This window comes from Triturus cristatus, chromosome 7 (assembly GCF_964204655.1).
Source record: "Triturus cristatus chromosome 7, aTriCri1.1, whole genome shotgun sequence".
In the NCBI taxonomy this organism is placed as follows: domain Eukaryota; kingdom Metazoa; phylum Chordata; class Amphibia; order Caudata; family Salamandridae; genus Triturus; species Triturus cristatus.
Window position 1 is genome coordinate 1,853,913,225 of NC_140590.1, and position 25,060 is coordinate 1,853,938,284.

The window sequence follows — 25,060 nt, forward strand, 5'->3', positions numbered from 1 at the left end:
AGTAATGTCTTATGGCAGGTGCGCTACTTTTGAGTCTAAAATTTAACTCTTGAAAGTATCCACTAAGAGGCAAATATTGGCCTAATGCTCCGCTTCCTTGATCAGGTTCCCCATTTGCTTTGTTTTATGTTCCTTGGCACCGGACAGAATTAGCTACATATGAGTTATGTTCTTTCATAGATTTTACAGTGTGGCCAGATATTCATAGAACCTTTTCCAGCACTTCAAAAGGTCCGTTGAAGCATGCCTTCACACCTATTGTTTCTTTAGGTCTCTCCATACGACTTCTCCTACCTGGATTTTAAAGTTCTAGGTCATAATAAAAAACTTCACACACACCCTTATTTGCATTAACCATGAGTTACAAAATACAAGTCCAAAATGACACAACACATTCACACTGTTATAAGCCAAATCCCTAAAACTGATTTACTTTCCCTTTAAGTTTCAATTTCTTTCAAACTTTTGTAGTTTAAACTTTTTTTTTTTACATTTTATTTTCAAACCTTTTACCAAATATCGCTCCATAGCAAGGTTCTGTACAAGTGGTCATCTAATCTCTTCAAACACACAACATTCCTTCATAAAGCTGCTCAACTCGCCAGCGTAGGAAACTGGGTCCTCGTTGCAGTTGTCCCCCACTTTTTGCCTGGTGTTTGATGCACTGAGTTCCTTCTAACCAGGTCCCCAGTGGCAGTCTTTTCCCAAAACAAGACAACTGGTCACTTAATCTCCAAGTGGCCAGGTCTTTAGCACCTCTGTAAGTCCCTAGTAAGTGGGACCTATGGCATAGGTACTAAAGAGGGTCGCTAAGAGCTGCAGCATATCTTGTGCCACTTTGAGGGACCCAGCACCAAACTTACACAGACTGCCATTGCAGATGGCGTGACTAGATGTTCTAAAAAGTTAAAACACAACATAGGGGACATCGCTCACAAGTGTGTGCTAACACTGCATGTAATATTTGTAAGTCACCCCTACAGCAGGCTTTACAGCCCTAAGGTGGTGTGCTGAATATTACATTTGAGGACATATCTGCATGAGCAGATATGCCCCTGTGCTGGTCAGTGCAATCACTGCCCGTACAAGTGAACAGGGAGGCTCTTTTGAGATCATATGCTGGACCCTGGTAAAAACGAGTTTCCCAGCTACATTACGGCTTACTGAAAACAGAGATGTTTGGTATCAAACATCTCATATTAATTTTCCCACACTGATTCCAGAGTTGGATTTATTAATTCATGCACCCTAGGGCACATTATAGTCCTGGCCCCTTGATATGCCTGCATAAACACATTGTTGTCCAGAGATTTTAATTTTTGATTTGTGTTTTTGTATCGCTGAAGTAATTTAGCTTGAGTAGACATTGTTAATTTGGACCGAATGTTTCTGGACAACATTTCTAAAAATGGCAGATGTGTTGCAGTGAATATTTCATGAACCACGAGACCTATGTACTTAATTTTGATTCGAAACATAGGTGTTGAGGGTCAAGTAGTCCTATAGAGACAGAAAATAACACTCCAGAGCAACCCTATGATCCCCATAGACTAACGTTGGGCACCGACACTGTATTAAATCTCTGCACCTGGCTGCCCCAGTGCTGCAAAGTTTCACCTCTTGGTGCTGCCATGGCCCTTGCCCCATACTCACCTTAAGTCCAGGAGATAGGTCTCGTAAGTCTCTGTACTCTGTCTCTATGCCGCATTTGTTTTTCCTCTCGTAGAATAACATTGCAGCCTCAGAAAATTGCAGTGTCAATTTTTCAAAACCTAAAACATTTCCATCTCAAAACATACTTACCTGATCATATTGATTCTGATGCCTAAATATATATAAAAATAAGTGTTATTTTCATGAACTGGTGTGGATCTCCTTATTGAGTGGTGTGCATAGTTTATTGACTGTGTGTGTATTTTGCAGAAGTCTAGCACTCCTCTCTGATCAGCTTAAGTCTGCCCTAAAAGAGCACCTTAGGGTTGGTAGAGCAAGCTCCTGTCCACGAGTAAGGGAATACCTGGACTCTTTACACAGTATACCTCTTTTTGGTGTACAATAAAAGAGCCAGCTACCTTCAACAAGGTATCCATTTTGTTCATGCCTGTTCATTCTAAGGACTTAGGATACGAATGTAAACAGCGGCAACATGCACGTGCAAACACACACATACACCCTCCACGCATCACCATAGCCCCCACCCACGCATCAACATAGCCCCCACCCACGCATCAACATAGCCCCCACCCACGCATCACCATAGCCCCCACCCACAATCCTAAACCCTGATCCTGACCTCTGCACTGGCTCTAATCCTACAGTTGCCTTGGCCAGAACCCTAACACTGAAACTAACTTCGACTTAGTCCTTAAACCTAGCACTACATCTAATCAAAATACTAACCCAGACCATGACACTAACCATAAACCTTACCTAAAGTTTGATCCTCATCGGGATCCTAAACTGTATTTTAAATTCCCTTTAATTTTCAATTACTTTCAAACGTTTGTCTTTTAAACCTTTTTGTTCGACATTTTATTTTTGAACGTTTTACCAAATACCACTCAAAAACAAGGTTCTGTAGAAGGGGTTTTCTAATCTCTCCAGATAAAATTCCTTCATAAAGCTGTGCAGCTAACCAGGTGTTTCTTTAGTACATGCCTGTTCATTCTAAGGGCATATGAAGGGAATGTAAACAGCGGCAACATACATGCCCACACAAACACATACACACACCCTCCCACGCATCGCCATGGCCTCCACCCACAATCTCTCCAAACTTATCCTCCTTTAAATACAAATCATCTCACTTGTTTATTATGTATTTTTGTTTATTCTACTAGTTTACTTAGATTTGATATTTGTCTTGCAGGACATGAAACTATTTCAATCATTATAAAAGACGAGGAAGAGCCCTATTGCATTGATGATCCAGGCAGCAAGAGAAACAAAAGCACAAACAACTCCACAGGTGAGTAAACAGCGCTTAGCGGTGCGGAATGAAAGGTTTTACATACTTTTAAGCCCACACTGACAACACTTGTTGAAGCTAATCAATGTATGTATTGGTATTTATATAGCTGGGATGCAGTGGAGCCCTGTACGTTATTTGGGGGATGAGGGGGTGCAGGAGGACAGCAAAATGTTGTATTATCTCTGGTACCTTTCAAATATTTACAGTTTTCGGCACCGGGAGATTGAATGGTTTGCACAGAGTCACTTTATTTTCAGTGTGGAGCCAGTATTGAAACCCAGGTCCCCAGGTTACAAAGTCTGCATCTTGGCTACTAAATGACATTTCTTCCCTGCAGATGTTTTGTGTCCTTCTGATCATCCATATTCGCCCTCAAATCACCCGTCGAATAAATCTCGACCATCCAAGTTCTCTTCTCAGGCATAAGGTAACGGATGGCTTGTCCACCCTTAAAACCTAATGCCAGAACTCTGGATTTACGAGTCAATGGTGATCTTGCCCTCAATGCTCACATTTCATCTGTAGGCCAAATGAGTGTTTCCTATATAAAGGTTGATTTTGATAGGAAAATTGTAAGTTCAGAACCTATAACAAGAATGTTTTAATATCTTACTCAGTGTCTTTTTATTGCGAATTAGTAACCGTCTATTATTCCTTATAATTAAGGCTTCCAGTTTTCCATGTTTACTGATTTTTGCATATACATACAGTCAGACAGCAATCTATTTACTGTCTGTATTTATTTTTAAAAGCTGAAAAATTCTGAAAATTGTGCTTCTTGTGTGTCTTTTGTCTTGTCCTTCATGAATTCCAGACCAGCCGCTAAACAGTTAGATACCATGGGGATTCAAAAACAGGAGGAGGTTTCCTTTAATGCAGGCACTTGTTAACATATATTTGTATATAATGCTAATATTTACCTGTCTGAGTATTGTTTTGTTACATTTCCCTGCTCATCAAAGAATGATTGCATGTTTATCAGTTAAATTAAAGTGGAAATGTACCATTTTATGACTCCATTTGTTCTCAAAACATAAAATAAATATGGATGAATACCAATATAATGGGCAAAAAATGAATATGGATAAATACAGACGGAAATGTTTTAAAAAATACAATAAAACCGGGAGCCCTACTTATAATTGGACTGTCTATTTTTTGTGAATTCCAGTGGTATTTTCTTAGTGTTTTCCAAAGCTTTTGAAATGCGTGCTCATCTGTGTTTATTCAGTCCCCTAACCCCCCACACTAGACACAAACTGTGTACATTCAGTCCCCTAACCCCCACAATAGACACAAACTGTGTTCATTCAGTCCCCTAACCCCCCCACACTAGACACAAACTGTGTTCATTCAGTCCCCTAACCCCCACACTAGACACAAACTGTGTTCATTCAGTCCCCTAACCCCCACACTAGACACAAACTGTGTTTTCCAGAGTTTACATTACACGTTGATTTTTGCAGGTGATTGTTCTGAAGCACATATTTAATTTGAAGGAGAAGTTGTGGAAATATGGATTTTTATGGTCGGTTATGTCCCCTATCTTGGACCCCAACGGTTTCATGTATAAGTCACAAGTACATGTATGTTCCCTCCAGTTCCAGTTATGAAGACGCAAACACATGTGCGTCCACCGTCAACATGTCCTCTTTCAGATCCGCCATGAATGGGCTGGATATTCTATTCCTAAAGTATGAAAGGCCACCGGCTTTATATGGTTCATTTATCCCATTTTACAGTCCAGGCGAGTAGGCCCTGATTCTGCCACCAAGCCTTTTCTTGCCTTCTGCCTCTGAAAGCTCCAGTCTGAGCCTGCATCTGTGACCATGAACTTTGTCTTACTCCATGCGCGGCTAACGGTGCCTGATCCAGCCCGTAGCCTGCCAGAAAACTGTACTTCACCTTCAAGATTATCTCCTCCGCCCCTCATCCGATGCATTCCTGTCTAGCAGTTTAGGTAAACATTCCTCCAGCTACCGTGCAAAGGGGCCAGGCCTCGCTGTCCTCATGCAAGTAATTCATAAACCCTGTTACCATGGAATATTCCTACCCCCTCGCATCTAGTGTAGACACTTAGACGCTTGTACACGCACTAACAGTCAGTATAGTCAGTATAGAATAAGATTCTATCCTAAGAGACCTCTCTTTTTGGATAACACAGTTCTTCAAACATAGGATATTAGATATGATTTGGGATTAGGTTGACATAACCCCAGACTTTTGTCTCCACATGTAGAGCTAAATGTCAAGTCCCATTCTCCCCCTAGTTGCACGTCAAATCACACGTCATGCTGCTGCGCGCGCATCTCTGCCAAGTATTTTTTGCTGACATTGCGAAATTCTTTCATGGAACCACCCATTTGTGACATCATACCTAATGACGTTCTTTAGTTACGCCTAGTTACACCCATTTTAGTTACGCATGTATATCTTTATCTCTGTTATCAACTGTTACGCCTCCTGCATCTGTTTCACTGTAATGCCTCTTCTATAAAAATGATTACCTGTCAATAATGTATGGTCCTTCACTTCCTGAACCTCCGTGGTGATGGAATATGAAGCCAACAATTCGAATTGTTATTGGAATAAAGCCCGTTCCGAATCTCTAATACCACGGATTCTGCCTCTTATTTTACTGAGCTATTCTTATTAATTTTCCGCATCAAATTAAGTACCGGTAATTAAATTATTTACCACATATATGGCGCCCGAATAGGGACACTTTCTCATCTCACGCGCCGGAGGTGCGTTGCAGACCCGGTCTCCTGCCACAGCTGGACGGACAACAACGCGTACCCACAGGATTTCCTGTATCTCCCTCCTGCCGAGCGGGGGTAACTGAGGCTGCGATCAACACCCAGACGAGGCGGTGAGAAGTGCGAAGTATCCCGACCAGAGCCTAGCTGAGAGAGCAAGATCCGAGGTATACAGAGGCCCACCAGGTTCCGAAGTTCCGAAGTGTCGAGTCGAGTCCAGTCCGGTCCAAGTCCAGTTCAGTTCAGTTCCGAGGCCTTCCGTTCCGAGCTACCCGGTGAGTACCATTGCCGGGGAGGCGTTCTGACGTGCACATAGGTTGTGCCGGTCAAGACGGGTTTGGGTACACAAATCCGGTCTGCACTGTTTCAGCAGTGTATCTGTACTGTTTAGCAGTATATCTAGTATGTCTAGTATATAATTCAGAATTACCTAGTTAGTGCCGAGTATTATGCTTAGTGACTAGATCCCTAAATGGCCATCATTGTTGTTCATTAAATGTTAAATGTTAAATGTTTTAAATACGTTCTGCATATTGTGGTGTGAATGACTGTTCATTATTGTGTTTTGTTGTATTAAACGTGTTCAAAATTAGGTATCAGAGCAGTTCTCAATATGCCGCTCTTTTCGAAATTAATACAGATCAAAACTAGAAAAGGGGTACTCGAAGAAGCTGTTCCCATTCCTCCTAGGGACACTCCAGGGTACTTCATGTATCATAAACATGGCCTAGACGCCATATTATTTCTTGATTTATGGGTAGACTACACCAAGGAATTACCAGAAAGTCAGAGGTGGCCCGCAGCTGGGACCTGGGATGCAGATTGCATCATGAAAGTAGAGGAAGAATTATGGAAAAAGAAAGCTAGACAATCACAGAAAGATGCCATTGAATTATGGCGTAAAGAATCGTATAGACGTACAGAAAAAGCACTCAGACAGGAAGAGAAGAGTAAGGAGAATTCAAATAAAGTCCGAGAAAATCTATTAATTGAAGAAGGTACCCGAGCAAAAGCAGAACAAGTAGACAGACAAAGAAATGCCCTTATGAATGGTATGTATCCTCTTCTGGCCGAAGGGTTACCTAAGGCTACTCCGGAGATACCAAAAGACTTGCCACCTCCGTTGTTTCCGATAAAATCACATCCCAAAGGGCATCCCAGAACCGCAGAAGATGTTTTCCTTTCCTCTTATTTAGACGACGCAGCTCCCGAGTATGCTAATACTGCACCACATAGACCGCCTGCCGAGGGGGTTCAACGCCAAGACCCTCCGTCTGTACCTCCGCAACAACAAACTCCGACACAAGTTCCGGCAAGCACATCTGTTTCTACAGCTGTACCCACACCTATGGTTGCTATATCACGTTCAACGAATCCTTTCACATCCAGCACCCCAGGCGGTGCTACAGGAGGTACAACAAACATTTTTTCCACGCCACCCAGAGTAAATAAACTTTCCTTTCAAGAATTAGCCCACCAACGTACGCCCAAACTAGTAACTCCCGACATGCTTAAGGAACTTCTAGTAGATTGTAGATATGACCCTGTGCCCGGCAAAGAGGATGAAATGCTGCTGGCATCATTACGTATCCGACGAGCTGCAATATATTTAGGGAGGCTACCAGGAATGACTACACATTTAGAAAATATATATCACTTTGTCCAGTCAGGGCGAGATTCTGAAAGTATTAATAGAGCCATGGAGTACCAGAAAGTGGAGATACAAGGGGGAACTGTTACGTTTCCTCATAAATTGTGTGATCAGAAATCAAGACCGACCAGGGGTAAATCCGGAAGAAATGCGGATTCTTACCACATGGAGTCGGAATATATCAGAGGGGAGACATGATAGACTATTAAGTATAGTAGCTATGTGCCGAAAGATCCGCAAAGAAGTAGAACGAATACACGAAGAAAGATTGGCGGTAGACCAGCCTGAACAAAACGAGGAGGAGGAAGAATTAGAACTGCCCACAGGACAGTTAGAAACCATGGCCTATGTAGGTAGAGGAAGATCTTGTAATAATACTAGATGCTTTACTGATCCGATACGTCCGATACGTCCAGAAAATAACAGAAATTTCCAAACCCCTATAATAAATATAAGGTCCCCCGAACATTCGTTCCAAGCCGCTGACAAATTACTCCGAGAACGAAGGGGTTATCATATACTCGATTCTATGGACGAACAAGAATTAGCCAGGTCAGCCGTTCACTGGGTTGACAGTCCCGGAAAATATAGTGATGATACACTAGCACACACGTTTTTGAACCTCACCCCAGATGAACAGCGTTTAGCTGGTATCTACATGATTCAACAACTCCTTATATTATATAAAAGCCAACACTCCGATCCTGGTCCCTTACCTGATATATTAACTGAATTACTCACGAATAAATGGAGAGGTTCAGGTACTGAGTTAATTAGAGAAATACTAGAATCCAGAAAGCAGTACATTCTTTTTGTATGCCCCGAACATGTCTCACTGCCCATCAAGGAAAGAACGACGTATTATATGGATAGACAGAATCCCTTACGCGAAGTCCACCCGATAAAAGGTGATGACAATCAGTTTAAACGTGTGTTTGTATACACACCCATATCTAAAATGGAACTATTAGAAATGAAGAAAGTGGTACCCAGTCATGACAAAGACCCAGCGGGTTTCCACCGTGAAATTAAAGACATGTTGCTCATGGGAGAGTATACCTATCCCGACATTATGAAAATATTAAAGGTATTAATGCCTGCGGGCATTTATGAAAAACTCAAAGAAAAGGATTGGGAGGTGGGAGACCAAAAGATAGATTGGACAGCATTAGAAAACGAAGAAACAGCTCGAGGTCCAGGTTTAGGGCTTGGGGAAAAGACCAAAATACTACCAGGTTTATTAGTACAGGTACTGCCACGTTTATTAACTACGAAAAAGGAAGACTGGGGTGCAATCTCAGCCTGTAAACAAAAGCAAGATGAAGACACTAGTGATTTTTATGCCCGATTCGAAAAATGTTTTGGTATAAATAGTGGAATAAAAGCAAGTAGCGAATCGTATCCACATCTGTTTGTGACAAAATTAGTTGAAAATGCCCTGCCCCAAGTTAAGAATAGAGTATTGAAATTCGAGAGTACCTGGCAAGGTAACACTCCGTCACAAATGTTACAAATGCTACAGTACCATCACAATAGAATTAGAGAGGAACAAGAACATGAACAAAGACGCATGAAAGACACGAAAATGAAAATGCTAGTTTCCCAGACAGTTCCAGCTGACGGTCATAAAAAGGGTATGACACAGTCCAGTGTTTCAGCAGGTTCTGTAAAAGGGACATGCAACTATTGTAAACAGCCAGGTCATTATGTACACGATTGTCCAGTTTTAAAACATAATATCGCCATAGGTAATACAAAAGAAAGACCACGGCCACTTAGACAGGATCAGAACCAACAAGGAGCCCCGCAGCATGCACAGGCCATGCCAGCTCCGCAACAGTCTATGCCAGCTCCACCACCGCAGCCTATTGCTGCCACACCAACAACGACACGACAGATGTACCAGACCGCACAGTATGACTACCCTGATTATCAACGATACTCATGAAACACCCTAGAGAGGGAAGTTGGCTTACCCCTTATCGAGGTCCCTGTAGATCAAGAAGGACCTTATGTACACAGTGAACTATTAGGCCAGGATAGAAAATTTTTACTTGATACAGGGGCAAGCCGAACAACCATAAAACATAGTGAAGTTCCAGGGGCACCCCTCTCAGGCTCACAGAATATTTCCCTTGGTTTTTCAGGAAAACCTATCATTAACGAAGTATCACAGCCTCTTCCACTTACGATTGGTCCCTTGACACGAACTACAGATTTATTGCTTACTAAATCATGTCCAGAAAACCTGTTAGGTATAAAAACATTGAAAGCTCTAGGAGCTATAATATGTTGTTCTCCGGAAGGAGTAAGATTGTTTTTACGTGATTTCAAAGGGCACTATGTGTCCCGAGACATGGATCACCGACTGCAGACTTTACCCACACATTTATGGGCGCAAGGCCCTACAGATGTTGGTTGCATGAACATTACACCATATCGAGTCACACTAAAGACAGGAGTGGTACTACCACGTATGCGACAATACAAGTTACCCCCAGATGCTGTAGTGGCTTTACTGCAAATCATTGACGAGCTTATTACCCAAGGAGTGGTTGTGGAAACCGACTCCAATGTATGTAATTCCCCGATAATTCCGATCCTTAAACGAACTGATCCAAAAGCCCCGCCAGTATATCGATTGGTTATTGATCTGCGCGAATTAAATAAATGTATTGTACCACAATACCCCGTAGTTCCAGACATTTCTTCATTACTGACAGCCATTGATTCCGAAGCAACATTCTTTACTGTAATTGATCTCAAGAATGCCTTTTTCAGCGTCCCAATAGATCCGGAAAGCCAATACTTGTTCGGATTTAGTTTAAATGGACGAAGCTTTAAATTCACACGCGCACCTCAAGGATTCACAGAAAGCCCCAGCATCTATAGCCAAGCACTGAAAAGAGAACTTGACAGTATCCACATGCCAGTCAACACTGCCCTGCTTCAATATGTCGATGATCTGCTGATCACCGCTAGAAGCGAAACTGAATGTGAAAAAGCTTCACTGACGGTTTTACAATTTTTGGCCGAAAAGGGGCACAAGGTGTCCCCTTCTAAGCTGCAATTCTGTGTCCAGCGAGTTGTTTACCTTGGGCACTCGCTGTCCAAGGAGGAAAGGCAGCTTACGTCAGATCGCATCCAGTTAATTGCTAACATGCCAATACCCAAGACACAAAAGGAGGTACGGGCTTTTATAGGCCTCACTTCATATTGTAGGCAGTGGATCCCTCAGTATGCATTTCTAGCAAAACCACTCATTCAGTTGACAACACAGGAGGCGGCCACATCGACTGTCCTCCCTTGGACTCAGGAACATACACAAGCTTTTGAAAGCCTAAAGAAAGCTTTATGTCAAGCACCTGTCCTAGCAACACCATGTTACAGTAAACAGTTTACACTCTTTGTTACAGAACGCGAAGGTACTGCTTTGTCAGTACTCACACAGGAACAAGCAGGATCACACAAACCATGTGCTTATTTTTCTAGTACATTAGATCCCGTAGCTCAGGCTCTGCCTGCGTGCCTGAAATCAGTGGCAGCGACAGCTTTAGCAATCAGACAAAGCGATGCCATAGTGTTAGGACATCCATTGACAGTACAAGTACCACACACAGTAGAGGTTCTTATGAACCGAACGCAAACACAACACTTGACTATAGCAAGACTTACCGGTTACGAATTGACATTGTTTCAGCCACACATAGAAATCAGACGTTGTAGTACATTGAATCCTGCCACACTTTTGCCAGTAAACGGAACAGACCCACTAGCACATGATTGTATTGAAGTTATTACTATCACGACGAAACCCAGACAAGACTTGACAGACGTCCCATTGTCAGATCCAGACCTGACGTTGTATGTAGATGGTTCATGTATGAGAACAAGTACAGGAGAGCTAGTGGCCGCGTATGCAGTCACAACAGACACTGAAGTCATTGAAACATATTGCATAAATACCTTGTCAGCTCAAGCAGCAGAGCTCATCGCTCTGACACAAGCCTGTATTCAAGCCACAAATAAGAAAGTCAACATATACACTGATTCACGTTATGCATTCGGAGTTGTACATGACTTCGGCGTACTGTGGCGAGAGAGAGGTTATTTAACTTCTCACGGTGCCCACATTCAGCACGGACCCCTCATTCATGCCTTATTAGATGCAATACATCTACCCACTGCAATATCAATTATGAAATCTAAAGCTCATACGAAAGTTACTGATATCATTTCCCAAGGCAATGACCTAGCTGACAGAACAGCTAAACAGACTGCTCAGAATAAAACTCACACATCTGACATGACAAAGACAATAGTTCTGACACCAACACATTGCATGACGGTTAAGGATCCCGCTCTTGACGTAATTGACATACAGACACATGCTACACCAGATGAAATAAAGAAATGGACTGAATTAGGAGGGATCCAAACGAATCAAGGATGGATGACGAAGGAAAAATCTATATGGTTTCTTCCCGACTCTATGGTTCAAGTTATCATTAATACAATACATAGTCCAGCGCACCTAGGAGAAAAGGCTATGCTAGACAGCATTCAACACATTTGGTTCAACAAACATTTACGAGCAGCAGCTAAACAAAAAGTTCGTACCTGTATGATCTGTTGTCAGTTTAACCCAGGTAAAAGCATTCCCGTAGAACAGGGTGGATTTCAGCCTCCTGATCACCCTTTTGAAGTCCTCCAGATGGATTATATCCAGATGGAACGATGTCGAGGATTCAAATATGTTCTTGTAGTTGTTTGTGCTCTTTCCCGTTGGACAGAAGCCTACCCGGTCTCAGATTACACTGCCCCGACTACTGCCAAACAGTTGGTTCGAGAATTCTTCCCACGGTACGGTTTACCACGTGTTGTCTACTCAGATAACGGCCAGCCGTTCTCATCCGAACTAATGAAACACGTTTCACTTTTGTTAGGCTATCAATGGAGATTTCACTGTGTCCGACACCCCGAGGCAGCAGGTCTCGTGGAACGACATAATCAAACTCTGAAAATTAGATTGTCCAAAATATGTAGACAGAAAGGTGTCGATTGGGTAGTAGCCTTACCAGTTGCACTCTTTTACATGAGAATGGTAGCGCACTCTCGAACAGGGCTATCCCCTTATGAGGTGATCTTTGGCAGACCACCAAATATGTGGGGGACGCCTATACCACGCAAAATAACTGATGTTGACTGTAATATGCTGACAGATTACCTGGCTTCCTTGATGTCTGCACTACAATCTTGTCGTTCACAGGTAGCTGCAGCCTTTCCCGACAACACCGAGGTGAAACCCCATGACGTAGTTCCCGGGGACCTGGTGTTAGTGCGGAATTTTGACCGGAAGACTCAGCTGGATCCTAGGTGGAAATCGCCTCAACTTGTACTACTCACCACGAGGACAGCCGTGAAGATCGAAGGTCGCAAAGGATGGTTACATTCAAGTCATATCAAGAAATTTCATGGACTACCGTCTGATGTAAACGTTACACCTCGTGTGTCTTCACCGATTGACTCAAAGCTTCCTTTGGTTGAACAAAGCGATAAGGAACTATACAAACTAAAATTACGGTCTAATAAGTCAGACAATTTGATTGTTTAAGTCCTCTCCAAGGTGAATCGGTCGAATTTGTCTCTGACATGTATCCCCTAGACCTGAATAGAGAAAGAAACCGAAAGATGCAGTTGAAAAAACATGCGTACTGTAAATCACTGCGTAGTCATTGCACAGTGACGTTATTAATTTTGTTTTTCTTATGTCTTTTAATAATCGCTGCAAGTATATTGTTGCACATATATTATCCTATTTCTAAACATGTTTACAATGTTACTGCTGAACATTCTTTTAGTGAATTACCCCCGCATGAGTTGTCCTATAGATTTGCGCTGCGCAATAACACTTTTATTAGTATGTTACATCATTCCCATCAGACTAGCAATGCTACAAATTGTTGGATATGTGGCCGACTCCCTCCCTATCAGAACTATAAGGGAGTTTTGCCCCTCTTTCCATATCCGTTCACACACAATGGCTCCTGTGGAGCATGGTTTAGTTTAATTAATTCCTTGGATTCAAACTCAGTAGCTTATCAAGACAACTGGGTATGGGGAAACCTGAACTTAGTTTTGCTTAAAGTCTGCTACCCTAACAAGGAGGGACTTCCCAAAAGAACAGGAACTGATCTAGAAAATGAAGTATATGGATTAGGTAATTTTACACTTAACCTCATGATCCTGAACGTTGAATCTGAAGCTACACCAATATTGCCCGCCATGTCGGTATTCCCAGTAAAAGGGGAACTATGTATAAGAAAGAATGGCTCCATACACATGGGCCATAGTAAATGCACCACTGTGATAAAATTCAGTGATCAAGGCAAGTCTACATTTAGAGCTTCTCGTCATTCCTACTTTATATGTGGCCAGACCGCATATATACGCCTACCTCTAGATTGGGATGGTACCTGTTACATAGCATTCCTCCTACCACCTGTTTTCCTAGCTCCTCCTGATTATCATCGAAATACTCATTTAGTGCACAATAGACAGCAGAGAGATCTCCCAATAGTCGATTCCACTGAAACAGCATGGGAAAAATACACAGATTTCAATAAAGGTTTCTTCCCCTATATAGGTACAGTCACTAATAGTAAGTTGATACGTAGATTAACCAGAACCCTTGAAGCAGTAGTGAACGAAACTATTTCCGCCTTAGGCAATTTAACAGAAGAGCAGTCTGCTATGCGGATTGTTGTGCTTCAGAATCGTCTTGTCCTTGACGTCATCCTGGCCGATAGGGGCGGAGCTTGTAGGGTCATCGGATCAAGTTGTTGCATTTTCATACCAGAAAATTCGTCGTCAGTATATAAAGCCATAACCCACCTTCATAAGATTGTAAGCCAGATACACCAGAGTCCAGGCACCTGGACTTGGTCCGGTTGGTTCTGGGGCGTGTTGTCAGCCTGGGGATGGAGAATACTATCCTTCCTAGGTATTGGCTTTCTCATACTATTCAGTTGCTGCTTATGTCTACAATGTGGGCCAGCGATTTGTGGTCTATGTGCCACCTCGTGTATCCCACATCCAAGTTTTCGTTCGAGATCCCGGAAGAAGAAAGAAGAACAAATGATGTTATATGAACAGATCGATGGATTGATGAAGATTGATATCTCCTAAGGGCCAGTAGGGGACAAGGAGGGAATGTGGAAATATGGATTTTTATGGTCGGTTATGTCCCCTATCTTGGACCCCAACGGTTTCATGTATAAGTCACAAGTACATGTATGTTCCCTCCAGTTCCAGTTATGAAGACGCAAACACATGTGCGTCCACCGTCAACATGTCCTCTTTCAGATCCGCCATGAATGGGCTGGATATTCTATTCCTAAAGTATGAAAGGCCACCGGCTTTATATGGTTCATTTATCCCATTTTACAGTCCAGGCGAGTAGGCCTTGATTCTGCCACCAAGCCTTTTCTTGCCTTCTGCCTCTGAAAGCTCCAGTCTGAGCCTGCATCTGTGACCATGAACTTTGTCTTACTCCATGCGCGGCTAACGGTGCCTGATCCAGCACGTAGCCTGCCAGAAAACTGTACTTCACCTTCAAGATTATCTCCTCCGCCCCTCATCCGATGCATTCCTGTCTAGCAGTTTAGGTAAACATTCCTCCAGCTACCGTGCAAAGGGGCCAGGCCTCGCTGTCCTCATGCAAGTAATTCATAAACCCTGTTACCATGGAATATTCCTACCCCCTCGCATCTAGTGTAGACACTTAGACGCTTGTACACGCACTAACAGTCAGTATAGTCAGTATAGAATAAGATTCTATCCTAAGAGACCTCTCTTTTTGGATAACACAGTTCTTCAAACATAGGATATTAGATATGATTTGGGATTAGGTTGACATAACCCCAGACTTTTGTCTCCACATGTAGAGCTAAATGTCAAGTCCCATTCTCCCCCTAGTTGCACGTCAAATCACACGTCATGCTGCTGCGCGCGCATCTCTGCCAAGTATTTTTTGCTGACATTGCGAAATTCTTTCATGGAACCACCCATTTGTGACATCATACCTAATGACGTTCTTTAGTTACGCCTAGTTACACCCATTTTAGTTACGCATGTATATCTTTATCTCTGTTATCAACTGTTACGCCTCCTGCATCTGTTTCACTGTAATGCCTCTTCTATAAAAATGATTACCTGTCAATAATGTATGGTCCTTCACTTCCTGAACCTCCGTGGTGATGGAATATGAAGCCAACAATTCGAATTGTTATTGGAATAAAGCCCGTTCCGAATCTCTAATACCACGGATTCTGCCTCTTATTTTACTGAGCTATTCTTATTAATTTTCCGCATCAAATTAAGTACCGGTAATTAAATTATTTACCACAAAGTGATACAGGGCATGTAGTGTCTCCCATAGGAACTGTGTCCAATGGACTTTTGTTAGACTGGTTGGAGCATAAAAAAAGTTAGTATATTGCTCTCTCACTCACTTTCACCTCTCATTATCCCCTTTCACATCTCATTACCACTTACATGCACTTTGTCAAGATTCTGTCTGGTTATATTGATGGATCAAAAACGTAAGAGTGTTACATTCAAATATTTTAATAAACAAATTCCCAGACACAGTTGGTAGTCAATCCCTACTCCTTACTGAATATTATGACATTGTAGGGGTAGTCAACCCTGCCAACTGCATAGTACATTGTGAAACATATAACATTTTGAATTACACCAGATACATTCTTAGGCACCTGAAACTTGATGCTTTAAGCATGGGGACAGCACTCTTTTCACAGGTGCCCGTCACTGCATAGTGCATTGAGTATTTATAACCTGAAGTGCGTGGCTGTTGGCCTGCCATCAGTTGCAAAAGGGGGTTGGTTATCAAAGGGTTTCCCCCATTCTGACACTGGGTAAATGTGACCGTACATATTGACAAAGATTCTTAAGAGCCAGCCATTTCACCAATTACTGAAATAATTAAACCCTGCCAAAGATATTCTGTGATTTGAATATTCACAGATTCTCTACAGTGTATAAAATATTTAGATCAGACGCTTCTAAACCCTGGAACTTTAATCAAATCACACACACGTGGGGGAAACAAAGGCATGAATAAACAATATTTCAGTGACAACCTTAAACAACAAACCTCAGGCAGAATAATCTTACACCTGTATTTTTTGCTGATGCCTTGTTCAACAAAGTTACATTGTGTTGCCCTCCAGAAAGAAACAAAAATGGCTTATTCTCTCCCACTTTCCTTTCTTTGAATGGCATTTTAGTTTGTGGCTGTGCAGGTATTTATCAGTGTTTATATGTCTACATTGATGAGGGCTGTTTCTCTTCCTGCCAAGTTTTATCAGTTATTATAGTTTTAAACCAGAAACAGGATAGCTCACTTTTAGTATAAATGTTTCTCCCCCTACCCCTCTCCACCTCCCTTTTTCCCCACCCCTCTACTGGCTGGATTATTTTAATTCTTCGAAAAGTCTGTGAGCAGTGCTGCAAGAGTACTTGGATAGTATTGTTCAATCCATATTGCCCTTTGAGGCTTTCAGTGTCTAATATTTTATCAGTAAATAATGTTTTGTATTCAAATACTTTCAGGGCTCTCAGACTTAACAGGTACATATTGAAAGTGTTAAGCATGCTTTAGATAATCAAGTAGTCATTTCCATTTCTTCCTTTAAAAATCGTCTTCTCTCAGACTATGTATTAGTTTTTCAAAGACCGGGGATTGCCATGTCGTAACTTGTGGAACCACTGCATTATGCTTACGAGTTCTTTTTTCTTCCAGTATAAAGCAACAAGGGACTTTGTGGATCCAGTCATTAGCATTAAGAGAGCTCTATGTGAAGCATGCACTTGGTTTGAACTCTCAACCCACAAGCCCAGCAATATCAGCCCTGGTTCATACGGTACCTGCTTGCCAAGTACCTCTTTGATGTTACTCAGGATCTTCTTTCAATATAAGGACAGTTTTTGACACTACCACCATATGTGTAGCATCATGCTTAGCTGTGTATCCCATCTCAAACATTTGTTGTTTGGTTCTGGATATATATGTGGGTGGGGGCTCTTTGAGTCACATAACATTGTTAGAGGACTTTACAGGCTGCCTTTTTTTAAGTTATACCTCTATGATTTTTCGGGGTGTCGCTCCAGACCCTACCCCTTTCCTTATCTGGGATCCCTATCTCCAAGGCAGGCTCATCCGTACTGTCATTTGGTAGATTCTTCTCCTAAAAGTTTGTAGATCCTTGAAATCGTGCCCCTCTTCCTTTTTTTTATTACCATTTTGTACTACAACAAATAACTGGGTCTGACTGTGGAATTGCAGAGTATGTGCTGAGTATGTGCTCCCGGGTATCATGTATGTTGACACACTTATCATAGCAGCCAATATCGGATCCCCATACCTCCGATTGCATCGGTAGGACGTCAAGGCTCACCCTTCCTCGTGGACTACCAATGTTTAAACCCAGACCATGGACGGTCAGTCCACGCTAACCCTTCCTTCTTTTCTGCTCCCCCACGAGCTGGGGTCTGGGCTTTACCCGCGGTTGTGAACTCTCTGCACAGGTCAGTTTTTAATGCAGGTTATCTAGGTTCTCAAGCTACTCGCTGCTTAATGAGTTAATGTTAAATAAATTTATAATTTCCCCCCACTCTACAAAGTTTTTTCATCGATCTGGACCTCCCACAAATGCCAGAAGTTGTACCCAGGTTCCCTCAGCGAGATCCAATGAATCGGTATTCATCTCTTCTCTAGAACCAGTCCCAGGGCAACAGATTTGTGTGGCCTTCTACCCTTTTTAGGCCTCCGCTAGACAGCGCATGCACTGTCTCTTTGAGACCTTTTGTTTACAATCAGTGGGCTTACATCCAGCCCACAGCTCACCATTTGTTAGCTTCAGCATTGCTCTCCTAGCCTTCGTTCCCGTTTGTCATGATATGCATGCGTCATGCCTCATCTTTTGCTTGTCCCTCCCCTGGAGCATTGACCAAGTATTTGTGTTCATCCACTTTTTTTAAGCTACTTTTGTGCTTAAATGCTCCTGTTTTCACTCTCTACTTTCTCCTCCCAAAGACCGCCCCCTTCTTTTCCCTCTCACTACCTTCGCCCTATCCATTTCTTCTCTATACCCCCCTCATTCGTGTTCGGCTTTCCCCCGTCCATCTGCTTATTACTCTTGGCCCCTTCTGTGTTCATTTTGTTTTGCCATACACTAAATTAGCTATTATTTGTATCCCCTGAGAGTACTAAAGTTGAAAATAACATTCCACATAATAGCTACTGCACGATTAGTTAGTCATAAGGCATGAAAAAAATATTTACTTTTAGAACAGGAAATTATTTTACACTGGTCGCTGGTAGTTGTATAAAGCTAATATTGTCTCTTGCACGGCGAGTGTAAAATTCTTGTCTTCAAACAAAACAACCTTTTTCTCATCTGCTCTGCACCCCTTCCCGTGTTGTCTTGCCTGCCCCGCCCCACATATTGTTTTCCTTATCTCGTCCCGCCTGCCTGAAAAAAAGCCAGTGCTTTTTCCATGACTTTCAACCATGCTGAACAGAAGATGTGCTGCTATACAACATGGGTAAAATACATTGACATTACCCATAGCTCTCGTATTGCAGAGACCTACTGGCTTTGCCAATGCTTTTTGGGTTTTGGTATGAGCCCTTATACCCATTGCGTCACATCTAATGGCTGCTGTATGCATGTTGCTCGTTTAAGAATTACCACAATCTCTTCACAGTAGGTTCGCAGTTCCATATCATGTGCAGGAAGGAAGCAGAGCCATCCCTGCACCTGGGACAGATTGGGAACCTCTGGGGAAATACTTAGTGAAATCTGGAGGAGATCTATATATATATATATAGTGCAGGACAGTATAATAAGTCCGCTTAAATCTGGAGTTACTAGTCATAGTTTGTACTAGTGCACAAGTCCTGCCCCTCTTCATGTCCGAAGTGGTTTCTCCAATCCCTCCTCCCATTTCGACCTTGCCCCCAGTGGAGTTTTCACTCGGTCCTCCTTGAAGGCTTCATATATTCTAGATATCATGTGTTGTCCTTCTCCACCCCTAGGACAACTTCCATGACGGGAGACACCTGCGGCATTTGTGGGACATTGGTCCGTATTTCTCCGGCCGTGTTCCTTATTTGGTAAATTGTAAGAATTGTTCCTGACGGACATTTAAGATCCTCACATGCAATGAATGAGTCAGTTGGATACAGATCCCCCAGTGCGAGGCAGTGCTTCCTTCCACTGTGCTGGGGACATAGCCTGTTAAATATCCTGATGGGGTATAACCCAGCAGACTTGTAGTGAAAAATACTAGATCAACAATTACCATCCCTGGTCTGGCGGGGAAGCAGAGCAGGGTACATCTCCCACATGTAAAATGGGACAAATTAGATGGCGGCTGGGTTTACTGGACCTGGAACTGTACTATTTGGCTGCCCAGCTTCAGCACGGGGCGCGCTCGTGCTTGGAAAGGGATTATTGGGAGAAGACACTCCACAGAGGCACAGTAGAGATGGAGCTAATCCCCTGCTAGCTGATGCAGGTAATTAATCAATCCACTGAGCTCCCTAAAATAGTTCACAGTGACACGCCGATCAAGAAGGTGCTGCGTTGTCCAGTGTTCTCGAGGTACTGTGTATACTTGGAAAAAATATGTTTTTGAACAGAACTGTCACCCCTGTGTTCTGCATTTGTGATAGTTCCATACAAGCAATGATGATAAAAATTTATTATAAATAAAAAGTTGTAAATCGCCCCAACAACAAAGTTAAGATACAATGTATAGTCCCTACGAGTTAGTTCTATTGGGCCTGAGCACTACTATTTTTTAAAATGTTTTTTTCATATAACATCTCCAAGAGATTTAGCAGTTCTTTTTCCCTTTGAGGTGTGTACTAGACTTCAGTTATGTAAATTATTATGATGTCATCAGGATTAAGGACTTGTGGAATCATTCCCCGTCAGTTAGGGTCAGAGGCCATAAGATGCCACTTCCTGTGATGTCATTGAGTTGTGAGGTCACTTCTGCTACCCCTGGCGTTTTGATTAATTTACTTTTAATATTTTCAAGGAAGGCTAAGACCGATTTTGTTTCAACTCTCTTGAAGAAAACAAAGCTGTTTCTCTTGGAAGATTACTTCAGAAAAAACATACAAGCCTTACTCCTCTTACATTTGGATGGAGGCACCACCTTGCTCGGTGGTCTTCCCAACACCAACCTAGCATCCCTTAAAGGTATCCTACATGCAGCGACCTGGCTCACAAAGGGCTTGAAGAAATTTGACCACACCACCCCCCACTAAAAGACCTACATTGGCTCTTCCTTCCAACCCGGATCATCTTCAAGACCTGGCAAACAAACCAATCACACCTGGCAGACAGTGCCAGACCAGGAGCCTGAATAACCCTGGACTGTAGACAAAACATTGCAAGAAGGAAAAACAGACGGCAAGCTTTCTCTGTTCATCACTTGATATCCAGAACAGCATCCCTCTCAGCATCAGTTCAGCACAAAAGACCCACCGCTTCAAAAAGTGCTATGCCTGGAGTTTACCTTGGACGTTCCCCTATGACTGTATTTTCCCGGTGACTATTGCCCTGTTCAGCGCTTCGTTGCTCATGAGCTTGGTTCATGCTCTACAAATACCTACACTTATACTTCCATACATATAACATCTGTTGGACTTGGCCTTTCGGTCGAGTCATCCCCAGCCTTTTTGCTTCACCCTCCTGTTTTCTAAACCGGTTTTGTTGGCTGTTATGACTCTGCACAGTTTACCACTGCTAAGCAGTACTAAAGGGTTTGTGCTCTCTCCTTTAAACAAGATAACATTGACTTACACCCAATTGGCATATTTAATTTTATTGTACGTCCCTAGTAAGGCGCTCATACATGTACCCAGGACACGTGTTATTAGTTGTCCTGCAGCACTTTTGGTGCCACCCACTTAAGTAGCCCTTTAAACATATCTCTGGCCTGCCATTGCAGCCTGTGTGAGCAGTCTTAATCGGCCAATTCAACTTGACAATAGAACCCCTTTGCCAAGCTTAAAACTCCCCTTCCATTGCATGCAAGTCACCCCTAAGTAGGCCCTAGGTAGTCCATGGTGCACTGTAATTAAATGTTTGGACATGTACTTTTAGGTTTTGCATGTCATGGTAGTGAAAAACCCCTAAATATGATTTCCACTACTTTGAGAAATACCTCTCCCATAAGATAGCATTGGCTTGCCTTATTACATTTTATAAGTGTTAACGTTAATTGGGAACAGTTAAACATTTCATGTCTGGTGTCTGAGAAATTGTAATTAAGAATCCTCCTTAATACACCGCCTCACAGCTAGACGGAGTGAATAGTGCAACGGGTCCTATGGACAAATGGAATGCTATATTGCCTCAGCCCCTAACGGAGGAGGGGTGGGAGGTGTATTGTAAGCTAACGGGTCAATTTGCAGCCAACGGCAATCTTAAGCTTATACATTATAAGTATGTTCATCAAATGTACTACACGCTAGCACAACTCTACAAGTATGGTCTGAGAGACTCACACTGTTGTAGGAGATGTGGGGCGGATAATGCAGATTTTCTACACTTCGCGTGGGCATGTCCAAAAGTGGCAGCTTTCTGGGGAAAAGTCGTGATGGCCTTAACGAAAATGGTGGGTGAATCAATCGAATGTGATGTGAAAGTTTGTTTACTGGGTAATGTCCTGAGGTTAAAGTCTACCAATCGGAAATTTGTGGCAATAGCTCTACAGCTGGCAAAACGTAGCATCTCACTCAATTGGGACGGTAGGCCGGCACCTAAGCTGGCACACTGGTTACAAGATGTAGCATACTGTCGTAATCAACTCATCTGTTATTCGGAAGAGCTGCCAAGTGCTTCAAGACCACGGGACATTTGGGGTCCATTCACTGCCTATATGCTAACCAATACTGTTGACTGATGACAATCAATATGTAGATAAAGAATATCTTGTCTGCTTTTATATGAATCCTTGTTCTAATAATACTTTGAACCTCTGTAATGCTTAATTAATTGCTGCCATGTATTCTGTACAAATGTGACCATGATGTATTGTTACCTTTGATGATTGTATTTTGTAAACTTCTAAATAAAATAAAAATAAATAAAAAAAAGAATCCTCCTTAATGGTAAAGTCAGATTTTCAATTACAATTTTGAAGATGCCACTTTAGAAAGTTTGCATTTTCCTGCCCTAACTATTTGGTACATGCAGCCTGTTCCTAGGTCATGTGACTGGGTGTAGTTGGCAGTTCGACTTTATTGCTCCCAGATAACCACCAATAAAGGGATTATGTGTTCCTGGATGGGGCATCAACTGGCAGGATGGGGTGAGAGGGCTGAGCTGTGCAAAGCCCCACTTGCAACTGAATAGGCTGTGCCCTGCCTTCACACATAGGGCTTGTCACTACTGCATTGTTTATGAAGTCAGCTTGGTGCCAGGGCAGGTAAAGCAGGAAACTTCAAAGACGTCAAAGGAAATTTTCTAGAATCTAAATCCTGTGCACACATACATAGTGAAACAAGAAATACAAGTGTCATTAAAAAGCAAATTGTACAGAATTCTTGGGTGATGTGGTGATTTCTTTATTCCGATGAAAAACGCAATCAGCCGACATGTGTTTCGTCAGGGAAAAGTAGTCCCACGACTCTTCAGGGCTGACTGGAGTTGCCAGAACTCTGTGATGTCCCTTGGCCGGTGATAATTCCAACTTGGTAGGGCACTAGTGAAAGTTATATTCAGGATTTCAAGATAATAAGAAGGCGTCTGAGAAGTGAATCAGCAGTATTGCGTGATCGGAATGCCGGTGATACTTCCAACCCGGCAGAACTTAATCGTAGTCAAATTTCGAGAAGCGAGTGTCGTATGATAATCTTAATTAGGTTAGCGGAACGGCCAGTACCGCCAGTAGAGTGCAAATCAAATCCAGTAAGCAATCCCTTAGTTTATGAGCAAAGATTATTCCCAGCGTATAGGTCGGACTTGGGTAAAGTCAAGGCTGAACATGTGTAAGTAAACGTGTCCTGGCGGCACTGATTCCCTCGTTGGAGTTAAAGTGGGCACCGAGTATAAATAATGGACCCTCAGACCCAACTCTTCAATACACTTCTGGACCTGTGGACATTACAGAAGTCAGACCTGGCAGCAAAGCAGCACAGCAGTCCGCCACTCTGATGCCCTGCTGCATGCTGGGCTACTTGCTGAGAAGGAAGACTGGACTTGCACCCTTCATCCCTAGCTGAAGTAACTTCAAAGGTCAGCTGACTAACCTCCTGTTTTGGGCTACAGGGACATAAAAAGCCCCAGGGGCTTCCTGCAACTGCCCAGCTGACCTGCAACTGGACCTTCCTGAGCTCTTCTGGTATCGCCTGAAGTAAGTTCCCCTTAGATCCAGAACCCTTGGTGTATCATCAGTTGAGCTCCTCTCCAAAGTTTTGGTCTCTTCGCGAATGAGAACAGGCTATTAGGCATCAAGATCTTGCCGCCTGCGCTGCCCACCAATATGAAGTTTCTGCAAACTGCTACAGCGACCGTTAGCGATGCCCGGCAACACAAGATCTGCACTTCGCACTACAGCTCCTTTGGGACCGCTAACGTGAAGCTCCAGCAACGATCTCTGCAACGCCCAACTGGATCTTCGTGCTACTGCAGCGACCATCTGCGACGACCGATCTGCTCTTTGCTTTACATCAGAAACCATCTGCGATGTTGTCCCTGCTCCTCGCAGCCCCATCCACCACAACCGAATTCTTCGAGCTGGACTTTTGAAAGTAACTCTCTCAGCGGGACTAATTTGGTCCCTGTATCCGACCCACACTGCATTGTAGTTGACCTGAACTTGTGACTTTCACCCACAATTGCACGACGAGTGGCGCTTCGTGCTTTTTAGGCGCTTTACTTACCTTATCTTTAAAATTGCATATCTCCAGTGCTACTGATTGGGATTTTGCAGTTTTGGTCTCAAATAATTACATTTTGCGCTATTTTTCTAAATTGGTGTGGGATTTTTCTTGTGTTGTTTTCACTTTATTACTGTTTGAAGTGCTGTATAAATACCTTACACCTCCTCTAAGTTAAGCCTGACTCCATTTGTGCCAACCTATCAGAGGCTTAAGCACAGGTTAATTTGGGTTTGCTTGTGTTTTACCCTGGCAGAGGTTGTGTTGCTGCTTGTGTAGGGTTTCTACCCCCTCAACTAGTAACCCAATTTCCAACGACATCCATGATAACTCTGTCAATATGGTGTATTTTAATAAAGGCTCAACCTACTAGAATCAGCACTGTGTATGAATGTAGCTCTTGCCATAATGTTGGCTAAACATGAGTTTATTAGGAGATTGGTTCATGTGCATGTCTTCATGTCTGTGCTTACCCCAACATTTCTGTAAATGACATGCTTTCTTGTTGGGATTATTCTCAAAGTGTGCATTGTACAGATTCGACCCTCTCCAGCCTCCTCTGGCTAGCTCTGTTTGTGGTGTGCAGTTGTCTTCCTGTATAATACCTTTGCTCTCTGCTAATCGCCAAGTGCCTGTGGGAATGAGGTCATCGCAGTAAGTTAACTGTGATTTCTTAGTTCCACTTCAGTTCC

General features: G+C 42.8%; 1 protein-coding gene across 1 annotated transcript in view; it reads left to right on the top strand.

The window, feature by feature from the left end:
• LOC146813455 (uncharacterized) overlaps positions 1 to 25,060 on the top strand; it is an 87,982-nt gene that overhangs the window by 54,564 nt on the left and 8,358 nt on the right. Inside the window, exon 6 of the mRNA XM_085620221.1 lies at positions 2,870 to 2,968. Coding sequence (XP_085476347.1) covers positions 2,870 to 2,968 — 99 coding nt within the window. The remainder of the gene's footprint in view (positions 1 to 2,869; positions 2,969 to 25,060) is intronic.